Below are 24,630 nucleotides of genomic sequence, written 5' to 3'. Positions count from 1 at the left end.
CCTCGTTTGTCGGACATTGTTTAAGACGCCTGTTTTTGTAGAAATTCCATGTAACTTAATTATGATGGCTGTATTAAATTACCGCTTTCTCTAAATCTGCTATATCTACTGTGCTTCATAGCAACTTTCTTAGTAACAATTTTTACCTTGTTGACGTTTTAAGAGCAATTTAATAGCTGTGCTTCATAGCAACTTTCTTAGTAACAATTTTTAGCTCGTTGACGTTTTAAGAGCAGTTTAATAGCTACAAACAAAAAAAGTTGAGACATTATTAAGCTGTGTTACAAAACACGCGGCATGCAGCTCAACAATAAAAGAAGTTTGTGACATGACACATTTGATGGCAACTGTTTATTTACAAAGCATATATATATAATATACTATAAAAAGTGCAAACGTTCACAATGTCATCCAAAAATCAACAATCTCCCTCCGTATGTTGGCATTGCACTTCGCCCTAATACCTCCAATTTGCACAGCCTCCCAACCTGTACAAACGGGGCGCAAGGTGGTAGCTGCACTGCAGCCTGTGATATCTAAGGGTACCAAGTCCTGCAAAGTAGCTTTACACAAGGTGCAGAAAAAACCTCCACCCTTTGACATTTGTGCGAGGCTTATTATTAAGGCACCTTTACAGTTTGTATGTACTCCCCAGACGTCCTCCATAGCTAATTGCGCTAAGACTGCTAAAGTTATGCAAGAAAAACAACGTGCGTGGTTAACGAAGGAAACATGCTCAGGGTGGCTGTGACAGCATTTTGGAGATTTGAAGGGCGAATTTGTTTGGCAGCAGTAATTTTATGCAATGAAGGAGGTATCATTTCAATCGTACCACAAGGGTCTACACTGTAAGCCATGCAAATTGTGTTTGATACTCTTGGAGAAATGCAAACGCAGCTTGTTTTTTGCAGATATTTTTGCATTCTACAGTAGCTCCTATTCAACGTTCCAGTAAAGCAACTCAGAAAAACAAACGTAGAATATCCTGCTTGAATGCGTGATAGCACAGAGCATGCGCTCAAGCAACAAATAAGTGGGACTCGATATCACGAACGCACGTGTTAGAGGGACTGGGACTGTCTTTCATTTCAACAAAACAAGGCGACGGTATTGATGTTTCGCCCTATACGAGAGGAAGCAGCAATAAATTAGGCAGATGGCACAATACGTAACTACAGGTGATACAACTCACATGCGAAGGAGGATACTACTAGAAACACTAGGTAATAAGTAAGGCACAGATACAGGAAATCAGATGCGCGAAGGCGACTGGGCATTTTCCGCACATGGACACGCAACCGAGAGTGAAGAGTTTTTGATTTCACGCGAGCGCCCTGGCTTTTGCTTCTCGGTGAAGTAAAAAGTGCACCTTTTTTGCTTTGTGGACAGGTAAAAGGTGTGAAGGCACGAAGAGTGGTCAATGATGAGATTACAACTTTGCGAAGGCAACAACAGCAAAGTGAGTGATAAGGCACTGTCATGGAGCATAAGGTTCGTCTATGGGACTGTTAAACAGCTTCGCAAAACCCCCGCCAAAAATAAGCTGTCAGACTTTGTTTTTGTTCTTCGGTCACTGAACAACCTCACTTCGCAGTAGTAGTTGTAGCTGTCTCCTTTACGGCCTCGACAAGGCCAAGCTTCTTTCCGGTTCTCGTGTCGACTCCTTTGGAAGATCTTTGCCTCAGCTGAGTTTCGTTGCCTCTTCCATCGCCTCTTGCCACCTGGAAAAGGCCACAAGTTAATTCTCATTCAGTACAACCTATAGCTCAATGTCTAAGCCAGTGCTTCAAACAAGGTTGCTAGACCATGCTACTGGTAGCCCTACAAGAGTAGGAAAAACAGGTTTCAAAAGCACCGAACGAGCACTCGCTGCATGAATATATGCGTCAAGAGAGAACATAATGCGTTGCTCCGTTTTCGCAAACTTTCGCTCCATCGATGTCCAACTGGATAAGAAATTAGGCAGACTAATGCACAATACTGCGATAACACTTGTTCTTGTGCCTTTGCAGTATCCATTCTGCCATTCAGAAATGCTGGACAATGACAGACGCAGGGGAAAGGAGCAACCAACCTAGAAAAGGAAACAGGCACAGATAGATTTCGGAGCAGAGAAAACTGCCCTGGGTCAATGCAGTGCCGACTGACCTTGTAGCAAGGGCTGGCGTATCCGCATAGAACACCAGCGGGTCGAGGCCCATGTGTTCCAGGAGGAAGAGCCGATCTCTGGGGACTTCTTCAAAGCCCTGCAAAAAGTGGGATTTGGGTCGAAGAATTAGGGCCAAGTTCACAAGTAGGGCACAGAGGTTGTACTCAAAGCGCAACAGGTGGAACATAATACGCAATCCCAGGTACGAATAACAGGTGTGAAAATCGACTTGGGCGACGCACCTCCTGGACGGTGCCCACTTGGAAACCCAGGAGGGGCACAGTGCGAAGTGCGGCCACGTCTTCGCTGGCCCGGTAGACGTACAGCACGTGCTCCTTGATGACGAACCACTGGCGCTTCCAGGCCTTCTTCCACCACTGGTGCAGGTAGCCACTCATTGACGAGCCCAGGTCGTTGGCCGCGACCTCCTGCAGCAGCAGAAATTAATGTCGGGCCACTTGGTGTACAAGTTTTTTGTGACCGGCACAGATGGGCCAGTTGGTAGAGTGGAACATAGGGCCAGTCAGGCTAGTTGGTATAGATTCCTGTTACGAACGTAAAAGCATGCCAGCTGGCATAATCTCACTGTTACAATGCAACTGGGCCATTTGATACAGAATGAACCACCAGGTCAGTCAGGCTAGTTGGTGTAGGCTCAATGTTAAAAGTGTAAAAGCAGTGACATAGCAAATTTGGCGAGTCGGGTGTGAATTCATCTCGTAAAACGTCACAAACGCACACGGAATGAAAAGAGGAAAGACGGATGAACTTTTCTCAGTCCGTGCGTGTTTGTGCTGTTTTACGAGATGTCAAAGCAGGCCAGTTGGTACAAGTCCATTGTTACCTGCACAAAAGGGCCAGCTGATGATATAAGAGTGAAACACTGGGCCATTCGGGCTAGTTGGTATTGGTACATCATTTCAAATGTTAAAAAGACGAAGCACAGGGGGATAAACAAGCACGCTAATCGCCAGCCTTCATACAATATGCTCATCCCAATCTCGTCCTCTCGCAGACCTGTATTGGCCTTTTGACGGGGCCTAGAGTCAATCATATGAGGGTCAAGTCATTTGACTGGCCACTACCTCCTACCGAACTACTGTGCCACCACAACAAGTTTCTTGCTTAACCCTGCTCTATTACGCCTGCCAGTTTATCACCTCCACATCCATCCCATTCTCACTACATCAGTAGAGAGGAAAAGTTTGCTGGCGTATAGATATCGAGCAGGGTCTGAATCCGTATCGAAGTGGCAGTGAGACTTCTTGATAATCAGTTTTGAATTGCCTGCGGACTGCTCAAAACACATTCCGGCATATGCTTTCTGCATGTATCCCTCGTGTAGGAGAAACGTTGTGAAGGAAACAGCCAGCCTCAGTGACTTTCCACGTGTGGCCACCAACTTGCCTGCAGAATGCCACGAGCCGTCTTCTTCTTCTTGGCCTGGCCTTCGCCTTCTCCCTCGGCCTCAGGGTTCTCTCCTGACTCACCTGGGTATATGGGAGGAAAGAAGAACAAGGCCACAGTCACGCATCCAGCAACAACACGCAGCACTATCAGAACTGAACGGCTAGAACGAGGGAACGACACGTGGCCTTTTCTTCCTTCTCTTTTCGCCAAGCAGTTTTAACAGATGTTCCACTGCTGCACAATCTTTCACGCAATTACTGTTCGAGTATAGTATAACGATGGGAAAAGTTCCTCCCGATAACACCCAAGGTCAACCAATAGCAAGACCAAGTCACCGCATCCCCGACCACACACCTTCTGAAAAACGACATAAATATGGTTAGTTGCTACACTCCCAGCCAAAGAAGAAAAGAGACGACGTGCCTAGTACCCACTTCGATATTGTTTCTGCAAGATCTCTTTCAGATGTCTTACTAGCAAGGCAAAAAAAGACATTTAAGCCGAGTGCAGCTTAAAAAGGACAGATTGACATCGGAGTGCTTGGAAAAAAGCTCACGGGCTCATAGCTACTCTCACGGCGAAGTTGGTGGTGCCATCTCACCGTTTCTTCCGTGTGAGTAGAGCCTGCTCAGCATTTACCATATTTGCACGATTGTAAAGCACCATTAATTGTAACACACAGGTAAGTTTATGTAGGAAAATATGAGGAAAAAAAAAAGACAATTTGACGCCCATTCTACTGCGCAGGTGTAAAAAGACATTACACGACGTGAGCATTCCTTGTGCTTCATAAACTTTCCTATCCAGCTCTTACTGGCATTCAAACTGGAGGGGGGAACCTTGAACGTGTTCTCGTTTTGAAGAGCTTTGACCTTAATAATTTCCAGTTTATTTCAGTTTTTAGTCCGATCGTAACGCGCACACCAATTCATAGTTTTAGCGAAAAAAGGTGCGCGTTAGAATCGTGCAAATGCGGTAATACGACGGGTGACACTGCAAGCGAGCACTCTGTCCAGTCCCCTTCGGCCTCGTGCTCACTTACCCTGGTGGTGCAGCGAGTGGAAGCAGTGGTCGCAGACGCGCACGGGCTTGTCCCCGCCCAGGTAGGGCAGGGCCACCCGGTGGGCAGAGCAGGCCGCGCAGACCACCTTGCCGCACGCCCGGCAGTGGTGCCGCCGGTGGGTGAAGGTGAAGCCACTCGTGCACAGCTGGCACATGGTCACCCGCTGGTCGGGGATCCACACGGGCGCCTCCCGCCCGAGCTCAGAGCTGCTCGACGACTGCGAGCCCTCCTGCAAGGGGGGTGAAGTCCCTCCTCTCACCGTCATCCACAACAAGTAGCACTTCTTCAATGGTGGTCTCGGTCACGGAGCAAGAAGAACAAGTTGGGAGGGGAAACGAGGCTTCTTAGCGTGGCCAGATAATGTCACAAGCGCTTGTCATGGGTTAAGCATCTGCCGTGGGTGAAGAAACTGCGCCGCTGCCGTGATCAGCGTTGCACTGCGCAGCCACAGAATGAATTGCAGCTGCCATCATTTCGCCCCATCAGGTGCCGCTATCTTCTCCTTCGCCACTGCAACTACAAAGCTTTGCAGTCCGCCTTGGTCTTTACTGGGACATTATCTGGTCGCTTGCCCGTGCTTGCCGCAATGGGCCGTTTCCACTCCTATATATTCTTGCTCCGTGGTCTCGATGTGGCAAGTTGGCTTTGCCGCAATACTTCTCTCCCTATTTTCTTTAATGCGAGAGCATTCTTCTTCTATTTCCAACAATCTTTTAGAACGTCTGGCCTCATAACAAACCGCCTCTGCTAAGATAGGGCCTCACGAGCGACCTCCCCCCTTTTTTGATTTCCTTTCAGCAAAATGTCCTCCCTGAATGGCAAGCTTTGTCGCGAGACGTCAAAGCTGCACAAGCCAGCCGAAGCTGCAAAAAGCATGCATTCGCACGTCAGAATCTGAGCAGCAAACTTTAAAAAGGCAGGAGGGCAGAATGAACAGCAGACGTGCAGAGAGAAACATCTGCGACGTTGCCACTATGCTAGCTCTAAATGGAACTTCACTTCTCGGGTAATGGGGGAAGATTCTTGAGACGTGCTAATTAGCCGCGCAAGTGGTCCCTTGCCTTCTTTTGTACGTGAAATGAGCTCTTCCGGTGAATGTTGTCCTGGATGGCCGTATTCAGTGCTGATATCCACTCCTCTCGCTCCTCTGGTGAACTACAGAGAAGGGGGAAAAAAAGAAGACAAAATTCTTACCCCTCAAATTCAATTTCTACCTTCTGGTACTCCCATTAATCCACTCCTATTTTGTACTTGCTTATTTATGGTGGCAGTGGCGCAAGTTGCATTAAATGTTCACCCATTCATTTTGGCTTTGCTCTGCCCATTTGCAAGATGTCATGATTGTCCCACACTTTGAAACAGAGGTATTTACTGCTGCTTTTTCGTCCAGTGATCAGAGCTTGACCTTTTAATCTTGACTCCTTGCTTGGCTGCAACTCCAGCAGAGTTAGCAATTCTGACCCGTGCTGCTGGCACAAAATGCCCAACGCACTGTGTCATCTTGGGTACATTGCGTGCACTCAGCAACTGGCAACGGCACCCATCAAGTGAAAATTAATGAATAAACTAAAAAGACACCCGTTTCGGGACACTCAGGTATGATGGATATCAATGACAGTACGCAAAAAGGGAGGAAAAAAAAAACACTTACATAGACCTGCACCCATCATACCTTTGGTGGTGATAAAAACAATGTTGGTTTTGCCCCAAAGCACGCATCCATTCTGGCTTTCTTGCATGCTGCACCTCATTAGGTTGTTGTCTTTTTTACCCAGCATGGAAGCTGTGCAAAAAGATAGCTGAACCCACGAAAGACGTTCACCACACTAGTCCTCAGGTACCATAACAAACTGCTTTGAGAAATGTGTGTCACGTATGAACCCCCGCTTTCCTGCCCCACGTCAATGGGCCCCGTCCATCCACGAGTTTATGGAAGGACTCCCAGACACATTCACGGCGTACAACAAAAATGCAGCTCAGGCAACAATGCTGGAAGAGGGGACTCGACAAGCAGTTACCGTATATACTCGTGTAAGGGCCACACCCCCACTTTGGAGGGGAAACTTTTGGAAAAAAATTTTACAGTCCCACCGGGAACCAAAATTTTAATTGTAGCCGCTAGATGGCGCTGGCTGGTTTTCCGCCGCTGATGTTGCTTAGGCCGGCGCCATCATTTTTTTGCCTAAAAAACTCTGGGCCAGTGTAGATCAGTAACAATGGGACAGCATCTGAGGTCCTTCACTGCAGCGTTTGAGCTGCAATGGTTGAATAAATGGTCGAGCTGAATAAAACGCTTCTGTCGGGTCATTTGAGTGTCTCTTACGCTTTGCTACAGTCACAGAAACAGTACAAAGCGGCAGCCAGCGGGCTGCCATCAGCCTTATCCGTGCAAGGGCCACACCTAGGCAATATTATAGGAAAAAACGTGCGGCCCTTACACGAGTATGTACGGTAATCCTTGGCCCCCGGACGGAAGCCGCTCACCTGGCAGAAAGGATGAAGGAGCGCTTGGTGGTGTAGACGCTGAACTCGTTCTGGTAGTCTTGCTGAGGGGGCACCATCACCTTCATGCCGGACAGCGGCAGCTCGTAGTTCACTCGCAGGAAGCCCTGAGGCGTCGGCACCAGGTACAGCAGGCTGTCGCTGAACTTTAAGGAGGTGGTGGAAAACAAAGTGCACAGTTAGAGGCCAGAGCTTAAAGTAAACTAAACGTACAAGGTACTAGTACACGATCCTACCACGACAATGGGGATCGGGAAAGTAAAATTGCACAATGCGCATTTTCACATCTCCCTATGCAAGGGTAGTCGCCATTCTGAATCTGTTGGGATAAGCAGAATATGTATACCGAGACGTACATATGCCATGAATCGCAAGGTTTTCTTTGAATCAGTTTAACCAAGCATAATGAGTACTAATGTGGCCGTATTTGTTACCACAGTCTCTTACTATACAAGCCCCAGCAGATGAGAAAACTAGCCAAAACGATGGCGCTGTTTTATGCACATCATGCTTAAATTTTCGCTCAAGAGGTGACAGTTCCACCATCCGCAAGACACAAAATATAATAAACGATGAATGCCAACCAGAACGAAATAGCGTGGCTGCATCTCCTTTCGAGAGACCTTCATCAGCTCTCCTTCCTTGAGAAATGTCTGCAAGACAACACAATGATCACGCGTAAACAGAACAGCTCAGTGTGTGGAAAAAGACAAGCGAGTAGCGATGATCACTCCCTCACCCTTCCAGGTTTCAGCACCTCGTAGCGATTGGAAATTTTGTTCTGAAGCAACATCAGCTTGCAGAAGTTGTCCTGAAACAACAGGGGAAGACTGTAAGGCTTCAAATTTGCTATATGACAAAAAAAAAAAAAAAAAAAAAAAAAAAAAAAAAAACCTGTCTGCTAGTTATTTTCCTGATAACTTTTTAAAAACTTTATTTAGTAGTAGAGCTTTTTTATAAAAAAAAAAATGCTGAGCACAGCAGCAGATATGACAGCATTTTCTTTTTCCCCCCAGCGAGTTGTCTATTCTGACATCTGCAAAATCCACCAGGTCTAAACACATATAATAGGTAAAACATTTTGTGTTAAAGCCAGTAAGTGCTCAAGTACGCAGCAAGGATGCAGTTGTCATCATAATTTCGTAGCCCACGTACACATTGATCAAAAAGACTCGCAACCGAGAGACATTGGCTCCTGCATAACCCAATAAGGGAAATATGGGGATGGCCACAATGCCAAGTAGCCAAACCAGAGTCAAGAAAAGCTACCACTACTGCTCACTGATGAAAATTAGAGGCTATTACTGAAGCTCGGCCCAGAATGTCACCCTCCTCTCCGGTCGCACACAACAAAGAACGCATTTTGAAATCGGGGGAATAACCTAGCTATGGCAGCCCTCGAAGGTTTTGGATAAAGATTAGCCTAAACGCTTTGGGGGGTCTCGATAGCGAGCGCCGTATGCCGTACCCCGAGCTTCATGCTCTCGTTGGCGTGCTCGGCCACTTGGGAGACGATGGCGAGCGCGTTGCAGGCGTCGCCGTACTCGGGGGTCCCTTCCTCGAGGTTCTTGACGTAGTCGTTGAGCAGCAGCCGGTACTGGGGTATCCGCTGGATGGGCTTCAGCATGTACTGCTGCAGGCTCAGCTGCTTGCAGCGGGGGCTTTGCTGCAACAGGAAGGGGAAGGGAAAGGTTAGCCACCACTCTTTGGGTCTGTACTCGCTCGCGCAGCAAATGCGGAGCTGAGCGGCAACCAGTGGAAGAGAAATTTGGCTTTGAGATGGCGATTAGATTACATTTTACAGCTAGCTTTTCCATTGGTTCAATCTTAGTTTCTCCCTTCGATTCGGGCGCCTTTCACGATAAAAGTGTGGTCTTAAAGGGACACTGAAGACGAAACCAAAGTTGGTCTAAATTAGATAGATTGGCGCCCGCTGAAAATGAATAACCAGTCTCGGGGGCAAAGCCATTAAAATAATCGTGTAAATACTAAAAAAGTTAAGCTATCGGTCCCCCAGCAGAGATGATGTAAACGGCGACCTAGCAGATGTGCCAAAAGTCACGTGACAAACAACAGAAAGAGAACCGCGCACACAAGCTCTCAAAGAAACACATAAAATCTTTTTTTGCATGTTAACTTTCATAAGTCATATACAATTATAAGTGTACAAATATGATTCAAGCCATGCCGACATTTGCAAGCTGCCAAGCCGCGGCGCCGCTGGCGGCTGCGATGGTTATTGCAGGTTCGGCGCAGTCACGTGCCTGTTATCTACTTGTTTACATCATGGCGGTAAAATGGCACGTCGGCCTTCCACGGTTCCGCTCTTCTGTAGACAGTAATTTGCGTATGATAGAAAAAGTTTTTCGCTCCCTCATGTAGCGCTGTCTGCCCCAACGAAGTTTTGTACCCAGGCTGGCGGCAGAACCTGTGTGCGTGTTGTAGTCGCGTTCGCTTCGCGATGAAATGTAACGGCGTGCTCCTGCGGGCAAACTGTGCTTGCTATGTTGGAATTACCCCTAGCGACAATTCAACCCCACACCGGGTATGTAGAGTGTGTGCGATTTTTAAAAAAAGCCTCTCGGCTTGCACCAGTGTGAAGCGACTTGTTCACCCCTGTAAAGCGAGTGCTACCCCTACGACAAACAGGAGGCAATCAATTGCCTGTTAATTTCGCGCTTCGGCCTGAAAGTGCCTGCCATGACGGCGTGTTTGTTTGAAACCATTTCTTGGTTGTCTTAAAGTTGAATAAAATGTGGGTGTCAAACCGGGTCTCTTGATTCAGAGCATTGTGCGGTGCCATGTGTGCACTATGGTGTGTAGTTAGGTAAAATAATATTCGTACCATGTTATGCACGTTTTTCATTCTATATTGGCGCGAAGGCATTTGTAAGTAGTGGTTTGGGAACTCGTAAGAGCTCCAGGCACACTTCTGGCAGACGGGCTAATAGGCAACTCATTTCGCAAAACATTCAACAGACGGCCCAATAAGCGTTACCATTTCGCGACGGAAAGCTGCCAAAACATTCCAAAACTCACGTCCCGGTGCTGACGTGAAGGCCACAAAAATTTAGCATTGCAGGTCGTTACAAATTAAACTAACAGATGGCACCACATTGTTAAGCCAAGCGAATCGGAGCGCCTAAATACCGACTATCCATAACGAGAATGCAAAGTAAAAGAGCGCCGCTGTCGTTCTCGCTGCAGTTGCGCTTTCCGCTAGATGTTTTGTAGGTAAAGTAAAAGGCCGTGCGGCTTAATAACCACCATCTCACGTCCTGTGCGGCACCAAACTGACGCACAGAGGGTGGCAGGTAAGGGAAGTGTAGGGTGGGCAAGTTGTTTTGTCGTATGCACCGAATGCGCGACCAGTGGCTCCTCCAGCCGCGATGGTTCGCTCAGCAGGTTTTCGTTTTCCTGCAAGACCACACCGCTGTCTCACTTGCTTCCGGCAACCGTTGACGTCACGCTAAATGTCATAAAACGGCGCGAGGGATGAAATGCATTTTTCAATTGGTAATCTCTCGGTAATTAAAGCATCTTTCACTGCAGAATAAACACTGAAAAGGCTTTGGGGCAGTTGAAATTTCGCCTAAGCCCAACTTGCTATTTGCTTTCAGTGTCCCTTTAAGCTGTGTGTTTGAACATGGGTTAAATGATTTTCTGCTTAATTTAATAAATATGACCAAACTACAGCCATTTTGCGTTCTGGCACAGTGTCAGAAAAAAGTTCAAATTCGGGGGTTTATTTTCGCACATACACGTTTAATTAGGGGTTTACTATAGTAATTGATCCAGACTCTATTACATTAAACTTCCATGCAATAAGCCAACAATGATGATGATAAAATTTTAGTCTTGTGAGAAGAAGTAGGAACGGGTAAAAGTGAGGTGCTGTCGACAGAAAAGCACTGACCTCGAAGCTTCGCACGACCTTGAGGAACTCTGGGTACTTGCGCTTGGCCTCCTCCAGAGCTGCCGTGGTGTTTGAGAAGTCCTTGATGTATGACGAGTACAGCTTCAGGAAGGGGCCCATCTTGACGAGGACGTCGGCCACCTGTTCCCTGCCTTCCCTGTAAACGAGACAGAATGAAAAGTTAGAGCCCTTCCACTACTGTAAGGATGGAAGACCAGCGAAGCAGTGTTGGTGGGAAACTATATTGAGTTATGTGTGGTGACCTACTACTATACAGAACAAATAAGGACGCATACACATAACTGCCTTAGAATTGACTCAAAACTAATTCGCGTATAACCTATTTCGGGATAGTTTCTAGAAAACAAAAGTTATAGCAGTTTTCTGTAACAATACTCCCTTAACTCTTTCGTTACCGCGAGAAATTGACCAATTCTGAGGGGTCTAACAAAACATTTTTCTGTGCTATACATACTGGTTAGGCACACATTGCAGTGACATAAAATGCAGATTATTCCACGCGCTTTCCAACGACACCAGTTTTAATAATGTTTTCATAAATAATGATTGCGAAAAAAATTATCAAATTGAAAATTTTTGTCCAGGCGTCGAAGAAAATAAAAAATAGGAAGTTGTGTAGGAAGTTCTACCACCACTAGTAGAAAAAATTTAGAATATACATTTTGTAGGTAAACATTTCAAAAACCCGTCCTAGAAAAAAGATTGCGTTGCGCGGCACAATTTGTCAGATATAAAAGCAAATGTTAGCACGCGTGGTGCCCGTGCCTTGCGGTGAAGCCCAACCTCTATTTCAAATATTGCTACTTTGGATGGTTCTCTAGAAGAAATCTGGTGGTTTGACATCATTAAAGACCCCAATTAGCCTTCACGTGATTTATAAACACTTTGTCAATGATTATGACCAACACAATATTGAAGGCAAGCAAGCTATGCGAAAAAATCCGCTTGGAGTTGAAAACCAAACTCTGTGGTGGATGCGTGTTGACGTTCTGATCATCGCTTATCAGTCAGAACTTTAATTTGCGGTTTATTATCATGTTCTGACTCGCTCTGGTAGCCCTTCTAGCAGGAATAAGGTACAACGCGCTAGAATCATGCCCAGGAAGCTTCCACCAAGCCGCCGTCATGCTATGAAGAGAGTTCAGCATTGCAAGCCTACTACGTTGCAGTGCCACCTAACAATTTTGAAAAGAAACAATTACAAGGCTGTTGGAGACTTCGTCAGAATAGACAGCTCTACTAAGAAGCGACACTAGACTTCCGGAAATACCCTCGTATGAAAGCGAAACTGGCCGGTGAGCAACTGGCGGTGTTTAAGGCCGATTGGTAGCGTTCTCCTCGTCTGAACTGATATCCGCCGAATCGGTGTTATCTTTTGACTTTCACCTGAAGCTGTAATCACAGAAGTAAGGCATGGGTTAAGTGGAAGCACGAGCGGCATGCTTGTTTTGAGGAGCAGTAGTGGGCAACGGAGGCGCCATGGCAAATGAGCTTGTAGTTGGGTAACTGCGTAGTAGCGCCAAATATGAATTTCGCAACGCAACAACGAAACCGAAATTGTAGGAAACTGGCTGAAAATGCCAGGCACACTTGCTAGACATGCGAGGGACCATCAGAAATAAGATTTGGCAGAATAAAGCTATCCTTTCTACTAACCAAAGATCACTAGTGAATAGCTGGTGTCATTTTCAAGTAATTATCACCTCTCAACGCTGTCGGATTATAAAGCTGACAACATTATTTGGTACTTCACTTGCCAGGAGCCTTTTGACAAAAAAAAATTATGGTAATGTAGCCTAATTACGAGCGGCATGTGTTTTTGTCAAGTGCAGCGGCCACGCCCCCTTCCTCAAAAACACACGCACCTCCCCTCGCAAGAAACGCTGTCAAAAATCTTAATGTCGCCTGAGCGGGAAAATTTTAACTGATTCTAAAAGGGCAGTGCCTAGACTAACCACTGGCCGCATTAGGTGTACGAGAAACGACTACAACATGTCGAAATAGGCAATATAAATCATCGATCACCGGTGATCGATTTCAATAGGCGTGGTAACGAAAGAGTTAAACTTAAATTTAAATTGAGGACGACTCAGCGAGCAATGGAATGGAAGATGATAAGTAACATTAAGGGACAAGAAGAGAGCGGAGTGAGTCAGTCAGGGAACAAACGTGTGTTAGGACATATTGGTAGAAATTAAGAAGAAGAAATGGACAACAGGCAGGGAACATAAGGCGAAGGCAAGATAACCGTTGGTCATTAAAAGGACAACAGAGTGGATCCCTAGAGAAGGCAAGCGTGGCCGGGGGAGGCAGAAAGTTAGATGGGCAGTGGAGATCAAGAAGTTTGCGGGGATAAACTGGTCGCAGTTAGCACAGGACCGGGATAATTGAAGATTAATGGGAGAGGCCTTTGCCTGCAGTGGGCGTAGATAGGCTGGTGATGACTCCCTCCATATACAAGGCCGTGCATTCACAGCAGATGGTATTTGTAACGTTTACAACTTCACAGCAAATGAACGAACTATTACAATTAAATGAAACTCAGCGTAACGATAGAGTCATCTTAGTGGTCAATTTCGGCATATTTTCCGAGATTCCTACAATAGATTGAGAGCTTGAGGGCTTTTTACACTAGCTCTAAAGCGAGTGCGTGCAATCCTTCGTTGGCACAACCCGATAGACACATGCAACTTTGGTCAAAACCCGGTGCAGGACAGCCTCACTGTGAAAAGAGCTGACTTCTGTCATTATAGGCTGAAACTATGGCTCTTGAAAATGGGGGAAAAAAAAAATATTTCCATCGTCAATTATCCCTGCGAGAAATCACAAACACAGCAACAGCGTGTGGTGTGGTGAGCATTATCTGGAAAAAAAAAAAGAAACGACACAGCTGATGAAGCTTTTTCAGTGGCTGTGCCACCAACACTGCAGTCTTTCCGAGTCGAGTCTTTCTGCAGCCTCAGATGGACCAACCATGAAATCATATTAAAGTACTGCTTGGACAAGTTGGCAGATACTTTGGCAATTCCACCAGAAAACTCCTAGCACCTCACAGTACCTTTATTATTATACCTTGTATTTGTGTAAATGTAACGTTTATTCTTCAAATCTTCCGTTTCAAAATGCGCTTTGTGCTAGGAGGAGGAATATTATCAGACGTTAAGTAAACATGTTCCTTTTTTAATTCTCTTATTCTGAACACACAGCGAACCCAACCACCAGACATTAAAGAAGGTGTGCAGAAAAGCCAGCCTGTCAGCAACGTACAAAGTTGCGCACAAAACGTGGCAGCATCACTCCACAAAAAACTGAACGAGGTAAATCGAGCGATAGCGAATAATGCAGCAGCAAATCATACAGTATAGAATAGAGGAAACAGCAGCAAGAGAGCGCATTTGACAGGGTTTAACCCTGGAGCTAAGGAGGCAAGTTCATCTTAGCGAAGGAGGCAGCCCCAAGCAGGAGGCGGACTCTTAGCCTTCAACCCAGCGTCCGGGCTAATTGCGACTCATGCGGCATATTCTCCCCTGGTGAGCCTGGGGAAACATTACTGCGTTGTTGTTGCCCTAGCAACGGCACCGCCATGTTGGCCTTGAAGGCGTTATAATTGCCATGGCAACAATGCGAGGGCGCGCAGCTTGCGTGGGGGAGAGGTAACGCTCTCCCTTCTCATGCCGGTTGGATTCCTTCCCCCACCCCCTGTCCCCCCCCCCATTCCCACCGGCAACCGCCGCCGCCACCCCGCTGCCTCCAACGGGCAAGCCTCGCCAGCACGAAGCCACGCCGCTTGAGCAGTAACGACGCCAGCTCGAATATCACTTGAACACTTTATTCGCGTTACGTGCGCGAACGCGACGTGCGGCGAGAAACACCGATGACCAATACAACACAGACAAGGTTGTCTGTCTTTGTCTGTCTTCAAGCACAGCACACGCACAACACAAGTCCTATCCTTCAGCTCAGCTTCACGTACGGCATACTAACGACGTCCTCACCTTTTGCTAACAGCACTCGGAGTCTTCGCGTTACGATTCATCCTGGTGTTCTTGGCGTCCCTTTTGTAGCACCGTAATGTCCGAGGGAGCACATCGAGAAACAGCCCACTACATGAAACGCGCGTCGGCCTCGCCGTCGCGCAGAAAAACTGTTCTCGCGCATGCGCAGCAAGACGGGGCGACGGGGCTGACGGCGCGACGCGGGGGTGAGGGAAAGCGCTCCGTGAACGAGCGAAGAGAAAAACGGGAGAGAAAGAGAGCATTTTGTTTCCCCAGCGCCACTGGCGTTTGGCGCGCAATAATAGAACCGAAACTAGAAAGAGTAGCACCGGACTGCCCCAAGGTCCGTAAATGCCTTCCTGGTCATGTCAGGTGTAGACCACATAGCAGCACATGCGGGGCTTCAGTAGAATCGGTGACTGTTGAGCAGTCCAGGACCCTAACATCACGGCAGGCCTAGTGCTTTGTCCCGTTTGCATTATTCTCTTCACTAACCCGTCAATCTCGCTGTATGTATGGCCACTATGCAAGCATGCGTACACTTGTGTGGAATCAGTAAGAGTGAGCTTAGCATTCAACACTTTTCTAAAGAGGCAACATGAACAGAGTTAATTAAGGCAGACCAGGGATCCTATGACGATGTTTTTCCTCCCCTCAGATGCAGTCTGATTTTTGTAAGGCACCAGAGTGGCACAGTGGCGGCTGCTTTTTAGATGAAGGCGTTAAAAAGCGAAAACACCCGTGTCTCAAGATGTCGGCGGACATTAAAGATCTCCACGTGGCCAAAACAGTTCCAGAGCAGCCCAGAGCATCTGAAGCAGCTTCGGTGCGCCAAACCTCCAAATTCTTGAATTTGAAACCTCAGAGCAAGCTACACTTAGTACAGCAGTAAGCTAAGAAAACAGGGCGGGCGTACTGAACAGTAGGCTCAAAATGCTCGATTTCCACGCTAACATTTGCCTAGCACAATTGTGGAGGCCAGTCTAAGGAGCACAGCCTCACCAGTTGTCCACCCGCTCCTGCAGCTGTCCCAGCAGCTCCTGGTTGAGGTCAACCAGATGGGGCAAGTGGTTGAGGATCTGCTCCAGCACCTCGTCGGGTACGATGGGCGAACCGCGCTCCTCACTCGCCGCATTCACCGCATCCCGGAAGTCCTGCGAACAACCAGGGCAAGGTTCGCAAGTTTTAGCAAGATGTTCCACAGCTTCACCCTTCAGCCTTTGATGAATGAGTCGAATACTGCTGCTGGTAGGCTACAGTGCTGGCTTGGTTCAGCCCTTTTTGAAAAGATACCACTCTGTGTTTTGTTCTGTTTTACCCTCTGTGTTTTGCTCTGTTTTAACCCCTAACCCTTACATGTCGGTCATCGTTTGTATGTTTAAAAAGTGTGCCTGTTCCGATCATTTGTCTCGCTTGGCATGTGCTGCCACACTGCGGAAATATGTACGTAAAATTTTTTTCTTGCGCCAATGGCTTTTTTATATCTTTCTTTACGCTTTACTACACCAGTGCACCGGCTGGTGCTTCGGCATCCGGTCACGCGCAGGCGTGCAGCGGATAGTTTCAGTTTTGTCCTCCAGGTGCTTCTCGCTTCTTCCGCCCGCGAAATTTTTCTTTATTTTTTCATGTGTTACTCATGAACAAACCACATGTATGTAATAACACAAACAATTTTTTTGTCACTTTATGGTCATCCTAAAAAAATTACAATTTTTTCTCGAAATAGATTTGTCCGAAGAATTTAAATCAGCAATAAAAATAATCGTCCCTGGGGGTGGGGGGGGGTTGCATTCAGCAAAGATATTTGACCCTCAAAGGGTTAATAAAAACTCAGCCAATGCTCAAAAGGAGATGAATGGGGCTAGTTGTTGGTACTGCATCATCTCGAATTGCACTAGATGTTAAATAGCAAGTGGAAAGACTGGGATGTGAAAAAGGTTTTGCTCACCCGGTTGAGAAGGTGCAGGGCATCGACGAAGACCTTTTCGGAGCTGGCCAGTTCGCGGGCTATGTACATGCACTTGCGCTTGCGCCGGTGGCGGGCCGCATCATCCAGGCTCATGTGGCGCGTCTCCTCCCCATCACTTTCCTCTTCCGACGATCCTTGCCAGCTCACCTGCCGGAGAGAGGAATGGGGAGGGGCATAGGGGGTGGACGCATGCAATGTAGGTGACAATGCACACATGCAATGTATTTACAAACAAATTCCTTTTTTAATATGCTTGGTATAATGCTTCCATTGGTTTTGCTTACCAGCTTGTCCCACCTAAATATTAGACTGAAAACCACTCTTGAATGCCCCCTCTTGCGATGCGAAGGAGATGTATAGCAAACCACATGAAACTGGAATCGTAAAATGATAACGCATCTCCAGACAACGTTTTAGATGCATGCACGGTAAAGTGACGGAAGAGAGTTTTGATTGAACTATACAGGAATGACCTCCCAGCTGACTGCTGACCAATGACAGCCACCTGCGTGCCTAGACTGCTCCCTCCCGCATTTTGTCAATAAAGTATATTCCATCTGTTATTTGTGCAGCAATACCTGACAACAAAAATAAATATACACAGACACGTTTCTTTTTCTCTTTTTTATTTCTTTAAAAACTAACACCAGGTTACCAAACAATTTTAAAGACAATGGAGCCTTATAGCAATAACTCAGGAACAGTGATCACTAGTAGAATGTCCACTAGAGGACAATTTTCGCTAGAATGAGTCTTTCAAACTTGGAAGAAATGCAGCCCGCATGGTTTTGTCTGTCAGTAGCAGATTCACCATTCCAAACATCACGCAATTGCAAACCAGCCAGAAAGGGATTCCCTAGAACTACGAGCAGCGGTCACTGTATACATCAAAACATTTGACTACTCCGACGAAGATTTTATTGATGAAGTGATGAATTTTTTTCAAGTGTCCTAATGGATACTCTTGCACAGAACAAGGAAAGCTTCCATGCAAGTGTCAATATTTATCACTGTTATCAGTAACAGTTGCTGTCATCAAAAACGGTTATTGAGCGTGGCTTACGGGCACTGAAAAACATGGCAGCCAGTTACAAACCTAAACGCCCTCGCAGAGTTTATTCACATCGGTTGCAACCAAAAACATTGCCGGGAAAGATGCTATCATGGATTCATGTGGCATCTTTTATTTATCATGAGAATGAATCTATAGTTCTGCCATTGCGTCTTAAGCGTAGTTTGTGGTCTGCGCACACAGAAAAAAATGAAAACTTTATTCATTTTACTCGCTAAACTGTCTGATTGCTTAATAAGACGCAGGTAGCAGTGCACAAATAACTGCACAAATCGCAGCACACGTATTTTTATTTTTTTAAAGCTGGAAGTTGAAACAGAGCACCTTAATTTCCACACTAAAAGTCAGCGACAGCGAACTCAAACAAATGAAACCTAAGAGGGTCAAAAGCATGGAGCCAGAGGCTTCAGATGTGAAGAGATCTGTTGCAGTGTCTGTAATCTTACTCCTTGCACAAGTTTACAAATTCTGGTCCTCCTGTCGTATGAATGTGTTCCAAATAGCAGAATTCCAAACTTCAAATCCGAATTTCCTACCTCCTGGTAGCAAAGCAAACCATGACTTGCCACATTACAAATGTGCAGACAGGAGCCTCAACACAAGACCCATCTGCACTCGCACAAAGGGAAAAATAAATTACACTCCATGCACAAATTTACTAACTTTCATCCTTCCACCACACAGGTGTGTTTCAAATGGCAAAATCTAAACCTCGCGTACTAATTTCAAAACACTCTAACCTTTTTATTTACAAAGGAAACCTCCCTCCGCCCTCCCCCCCCCACACAGAAAGAGCGAGGTGCACACAGCCAGGTGCCCACCTCAGAGGCCGACGAGTGGACACTGGGGAGGTCCTTGCGAGGCATGAGGGACGGCGAGTCTTTCTCCGCTGCCAGTCGCTGCTCCTCCCGGCACTCACTCTCTGCTGCACACACACACACAGGGAGGAATCAGACACCACATGCAGTCATCGCACACACTCGTCGACCGGCGACGGCTGGACGCTTCAAACCCCGAACAGATGGCACTTGAGCTCTAACGGCATCGTCCGTTCAAACGCAACCTTGACAGCTAGCGGCACCTGGGAAACCCCACGTTGCAGAAAGAGCTTGCAGACTGGCACCGCAAACGATGATTAAGTTTTGTTAAAAAGATACCAGGAAATATTGTTGGGGAGAAAGAAAGAAAGGGAATAACATTCATGTCGGACGAAACGCATGTTTGGAGCGAGGGTTTCACTCTTAACATTGCTTGCGCAGGGAGTAACAACGACCTTGCTGCGTACCTGACGTCGAGATAAGATAAGCGAGCTAGCAATAGGGCAACCACCGCAGTGGGGGGCAAAATAATCAAGCTGAAGCTCTCGCCACCGATGCGTTTTTTTTTTTTTTTCGGCTTTCTGCAAATACTGTGTGAATATAGAAGTGCTGGCAAGACACTGGAGTGGCTGCGAAAGCTATTTACGTTGGGCACGGGCTATCAAGACTCTCAGTAGGTCACTGGCTGAAAAGCGCATGGCAATCAATTTGCCATGGCAAGCGCATGGCAAATTGACGGCATTTCACCAGAAACGGTGCACGTGATATCTAACACATGCTCTCCAAGTTGATGATTTCACACTTCCTTCTTTATCTTACAAAAAAAGAGAGAGAGATAGAAAGAAGAAATAAGGAAAAGTGCCCAGGCCTGCGCCTCTGGCTGCAACTTGATAAGAGACTAGTGTTTGCTTTCGCAGTAACCTCTGACTCTGGAAGATTGTTGCCAGAGAAAAGGTACACATGCACTCGTGTCAGTGTCAGCATCAAAGTTGCGTGGTAGAACCATCTGAATGCTGGCAGTTACACTTTGAACCTGCTGAAATGACTTTATATATAGCTCCACTGCTCCAGAGCCGGTCTGAGTGGGCATCCACACCAGCAAAATCAAGCGAAGCCGGTCACATCACGAGTTCCCTCCTGTCCTGGCAGCTGACGCGGTGTTTGTTTCATTGAAACCGAAACTTACACACATAAACGAGGCTGTAAATAATTATTTACGCCACAATCGACCGCCTAATGTGCCATTCTATGATTAGTGGGCTGGTAGGCACCCATAGCAGTGAAACAGAAAAAAAAAAAAAGTGTAAGTACTCCTTTAAAAGAGCTAGTTAGAATTTTATTGCCTAATTCAACCACATTATAAAATTAAAAATACGTGTTTGGTCGTTCGTAAATTAGTCTTGCAGCTTATTTTGGCCAAATATTTGTGACTGTGCCAAGACGGAAACCTGGTAGCGAAAGACCAGGGGCACCGGATCATTTGACACCAAAGCCTTTCCCAACTTCCTTAACCCTCTAAGGGTTAGGGTTTCGCCTTATATGTACCGCCGCGGTTTTTCGTCCCACAAGCTCTTTGCCGTACGGGTACGGTTTTGACCCTAAGTTTGAAATTTCACACCATGACAACACACGCTCACTGGGAGGTGCTGTCCCCTCCTAGGACTTACAAAAAGCATTGGAAATGTGATTGTGCTACCTTCTTGTGGAGATAAACGGAACTCTCTAGCTTCAGTGCGTCATGAGGTCTGTGTCAGTGGCCTTTTGTAGTTTCAGTTTCACCGCGTGATCGCAACGCAGGTGCATGATGGTTTCAGTTTTGCTCTGTGATTGCAACAGTGGCATGCGAAAGCTGATTTTTATCTTTAGCGGCACTCCCTTGCAGGGGTGGCACAAGTTGATTCCTATCTATATTGGTGCTGCCCTTAGCTTGTTTATCACCGACGATCACGACGTATTCTCGCTCTTCTTGTTTGCTGTTCCTGATTTTTTTTTTTACAATTTATTCCAGACTTTACACATTTTGTACATTAAGAATCCGCAATAAAGTAATTTGGCCATCTTGGAAAGCTAATTCAAAAAAATTCGACCCTCAATTACCACTTTCATCGTGGTAATTGCAACCACCCTTTCAAAAGTACAGCTTTTTTTTTACAAGAAAAGTAATTAATGGGCAGTGAATGTATTTGAAGCTTACCACCATGAAGCAAAGGACACTAAAACTTTTATTAATGAAACATCTATCGAAAGGAGTAACTACTTTTTCAAATTCAGGCTGATGGACTTGTTCCGCTTGCTCCTACACTTAGACTTTTTCATCTTTGGCACCTTCCACAGTTATGCCATTCTATTGTCCTTGCCTGTATAATCCCAGTGAGAAATAAAGTAGTACAATTACGGCCACATTTTGCTATGTTCCCCTCTCCCTCTCTCCCTTTAACAGTCTTCCTAAAATACTGTTTCCAGCTTAAAATTGGAAGAAGCCGTCAATCAATAAACGCTTCCTGACAGTGTGCCATAAACCAGTGCCTAGTGTCCTAATAAACGCTTCCTGACAGTGTGCCATAAACCAGTGCCTAGTGTCCTAACCATTCCAGTTGCCTTTCAAGGTCTCACAGCTTGGGGTAACAATGGCAAACGCTCACTTACCCCTTTGTGCAGACAGCTCGCTGTCGAAGGACTCCAGCAGCCTCTTCTGCCTTTCCACAAGCACTTTGGTCATCTCCTTCTGCAGCCCTTCGGCCATCTCGAGGAGCTCGTCAGTGTCCTCTCCCTTGGTTTCAGCTGTTTCGAGCACCCTGTCAGAACCACTCGCTCTGGACGAAACGCGCGGTACGTCGCCGTCCGTCGAACTCTCGCGTTCAGCCTCCACATCGCAGTAAAACTTTGCACTCGAACGCTTCTTCTCCTTCTGTCTTGTCTTTGACCGGTGCACCGAACCGGGGGACGAATCTGACTTGCGCGATGGTGTCGTCGTTGGGTCCGTGTCGCTCGGTACTGCTGGTGAATCGACGTCCGCAACATCGCCTGACGCGTCACTGTCGTCGTACCAACTGGACCGCGACTTCTCACTGCTGGCATTCGGCTCCGTGCATGGAGACTCCGCTCCCCTCTGTGCCTCGGGCGGGATCTCCAAGGGTGGTCCGTAGAAGGTGCTGTTGGAGAGCCGGAACTCCTTCGCTTCCCCGTTTTCCCACCTCACTTTCGGAGCGGGGCTTCCACTTTTCGTGCTCCGCCCACTAAGCGAGTCCGACTTCTCTAAACGCTTGGAAGTGTCACTTTTTGCGGGGCTTGCTCTCAATTCGACCGTGTCGGGCACAACTTCGCTCTCGGAAGGCTCAGAAGGGATAGCTTCGCTGGACTGTGTAGCAACTGGAGGTACGTCCCCGGTTGTGGATGCTTCTTGCTGGACTGATGAGCTGTCGGGGGCTGAACTAGGCGACAATGGCGGTGCCGGCGCCTTGGACTTCCCTCGCGGTGGAGGGGGTGGAGCCGGAAGCGGCCTGAAACGCATCCCGGTCGCAGGGTTGGGCCGAGGCACTTCTTTGAAGCGGCGCTCCTTTGCAGGAACCACCGTAACGTTTGTGTACAGGTCCTTCAGTTCCTTCTTTGTGATTGGGGACTCCAACACCATCACAAATGTCTCCGTTATCGTCGCCGCAACGTCGGAGCCATTGTCACGTTCGAGTCGCTGTGCCGCCTTGATCCGGATGTCGGCTTCCGTTAAAGAATGACTTCTTCGCAGCCTTCGCGCTTGCTCTTCCCCTGAGACCCGGACAGCCTCTACCGTTCTAGACCGCTGACGTCTCTTCCTTGGGGGTGCCTGAGGGACTTCTCCTTTTCCATTCCCTTCTGTCTCGCGTTTTGAGGCTTCCGAAGGCTGGAACTGGTGTGCGGCTTCCCGCGCCATTGTTTTGAGGGAAGCCTCGATGCACAAGACGTTCTTCGCTCGCGCTGCCTCTTCCGCCTCCTTTTGAGCCAGCAGAGCGTCGAGGTCCGCCACAATGTTTTTCGCACGAAACGCGACGAGATCATCCGTCTGGCTGTACACGTTTGAACCCGACTGGACTGGTGAAACTGACGACTTTCCTGAGGCCACAGGTGAGACTGCCGACTTTTGCGTTGGTGTAGTTGAAAGAGAAGGTTTCGGTGAAATCGCAGGTTTCGTGGCAGTTTCCGGCGCCACCTCGGCAGGCTTCAGCTTGCACTTTGGAGGCGGTGGCCTCGGAGGAGGAGTCCTCTTTTTACGAGGCACTTGAACGGGTTTGGGGGCCTCTGCTGCAGTTTCAGGTGCAGAGGTGGCGACTTTGCTTTCTATCACAGGTTCTTTGGAAACGGGGGCGCATGAAGGCACTTCGGTGGGAACATCCTTCTCCTTGTCCGCAGGCTTCGAAGTCGTGCCTCCAACGTTTGAAGCGGCACTTAAGGCAACTGCAGCATCGTCCGTGTCCCCAACTGTGGTCACTTTAACAGCACTGCTTTCTGGGGACACATTTTCTGCAGGCGTAGACGTTGTCGCAACTTCCGAGTGAGGAGGCGACGAGGGAGGAGGGGGCGGTGAACAAGAGGGATGAGGTGGAGACGCGGCGACCGGTATCTTTGGTGGTGGTGGCCGCAGGGGCTTCACTTTTTTGACAGGAGACGACGAAGGGAACATTGATTTCGGCATCTTAGACGACAGCACGGGACTCGGTTCTTCCCTCTCCATCACCCTCACTAGAACGGGTTTCTCCAGCGAAGTCCCCTGTGGCACCTTTTCTTCCGGGGTCTCTGCTTTCTCCGAGAATGCTCCCGTCTCAGCTGCGACTTCCCGTGATGCAGGCAACTCTGCGACTGCCGTGCTTCCTTTCTTTTTTGCTGCCGCCTCAGCAATGATGTCCGTGGGAAAGACCTCCACGCCAAACCTGACGCGTGGCTTTTTTGCTGCTTCCGGCTTGGGTGGCGGCGGCCTCTTCGGCTTCTCCAGGGACCGCGTTTTCTTCTGCGTTGCCTCGGGTACGGGGCCCTCTTCCGTGGTTGATTTGTCCTCGATGATAACCATGATTGGCGCAACGGGCAGTGGAGTCGGCTTCACCTCCTCACGCGGAGCTTCGACCACTTCATACTCGTTCTCCTCGACGACCGGCTTGTGGACGGCCGCCGTAGTGACGTCGGCGACCGCAAGTTTGCTCAGGTCCACATCCTGGTAATCCGAGCTGGCTTCTGTGTCCTCGTCGGCGTATCGAATGCCATGCCTGCCACCTGGAATCTCGTCGCCGAAGCTTCTGGTTCGTTCTACAGGCTTCTTGCTCTCCTTGGACGGCTTGAGCGGCTTGGGTGGCTTGGTCAGGTGGGTGGACAGTTCCTTGGCTTTGCGGTGTATGAGCTGCGAGAGGCGTGTGCAGCATGCTTCGTCTCCGGACTCTACGTTGTCTTTGATGGTCCTGCGGGATGCACAGCAATGTGTTTTTAAGGAGCCTCTGGCTGTTTTTCACATCTGTCACATGCTCATTTGGGTCATTTATAGCAATGCCAACAAGAGAAATGCAGTAATAAAATATACAAAAAACTAATGCGGTACCATCCATATTACTGAACACCCACTTTGTGACAAACAAAATGTGTAGAACCAATCCGCATTTCACTTTATTAAAGAATACAGCCCTGGAATTGTTCCTATCTGAGGCGAAGCAAAACGAAAAATGACAAGGATTCCCTTCTGACATGCAAGTTTTCAAA

The 24,630-nt window shown here is 47.6% G+C and overlaps 1 protein-coding gene across 4 annotated transcripts in view; it reads right to left on the bottom strand.

Annotated features, from left to right (window-relative positions):
* Positions 1 to 336: 336 nt before the first annotated feature.
* LOC144159399 (uncharacterized) overlaps positions 337 to 24,630 on the bottom strand; it is a 39,598-nt gene continuing 15,304 nt past the window's right edge. For 3 of the 4 annotated variants that reach the window (XM_077690863.1, XM_077690861.1, XM_077690864.1), the window contains 15 exons: positions 21,562 to 24,335; positions 18,919 to 19,022; positions 17,005 to 17,172; positions 16,059 to 16,210; positions 11,041 to 11,197; positions 8,593 to 8,790; positions 7,864 to 7,935; positions 7,709 to 7,777; positions 7,107 to 7,270; positions 5,684 to 5,777; positions 4,602 to 4,851; positions 3,557 to 3,639; positions 2,392 to 2,577; positions 2,149 to 2,246; positions 337 to 1,721 (listed from right to left, as the gene is read on the bottom strand). In XM_077690863.1, the coding sequence (XP_077546989.1) occupies positions 1,682 to 1,721; positions 2,149 to 2,246; positions 2,392 to 2,577; positions 3,557 to 3,639; positions 4,602 to 4,851; positions 5,684 to 5,777; positions 7,107 to 7,270; positions 7,709 to 7,777; positions 7,864 to 7,935; positions 8,593 to 8,790; positions 11,041 to 11,197; positions 16,059 to 16,210; positions 17,005 to 17,172; positions 18,919 to 19,022; positions 21,562 to 24,335 (4,609 nt within the window). In that variant the 3' untranslated portion in view covers positions 337 to 1,681. The remainder of the gene's footprint in view (positions 1,722 to 2,148; positions 2,247 to 2,391; positions 2,578 to 3,556; positions 3,640 to 4,601; positions 4,852 to 5,683; positions 5,778 to 7,106; positions 7,271 to 7,708; positions 7,778 to 7,863; positions 7,936 to 8,592; positions 8,791 to 11,040; positions 11,198 to 16,058; positions 16,211 to 17,004; positions 17,173 to 18,918; positions 19,023 to 21,561; positions 24,336 to 24,630) is intronic. The other variant, XM_077690862.1, reaches the window with a different exon arrangement.

Source organism: Haemaphysalis longicornis, unplaced genomic scaffold (assembly GCF_048455015.1).
Source record: "Haemaphysalis longicornis isolate Haplotype H1 unplaced genomic scaffold, Haemaphysalis longicornis Haplotype H1 scaffold_10, whole genome shotgun sequence".
In the NCBI taxonomy this organism is placed as follows: domain Eukaryota; kingdom Metazoa; phylum Arthropoda; class Arachnida; order Ixodida; family Ixodidae; genus Haemaphysalis; species Haemaphysalis longicornis.
Note: the sequence above shows the minus strand (reverse complement) of the source record. Positions and strands in the feature narration are given on the sequence as shown.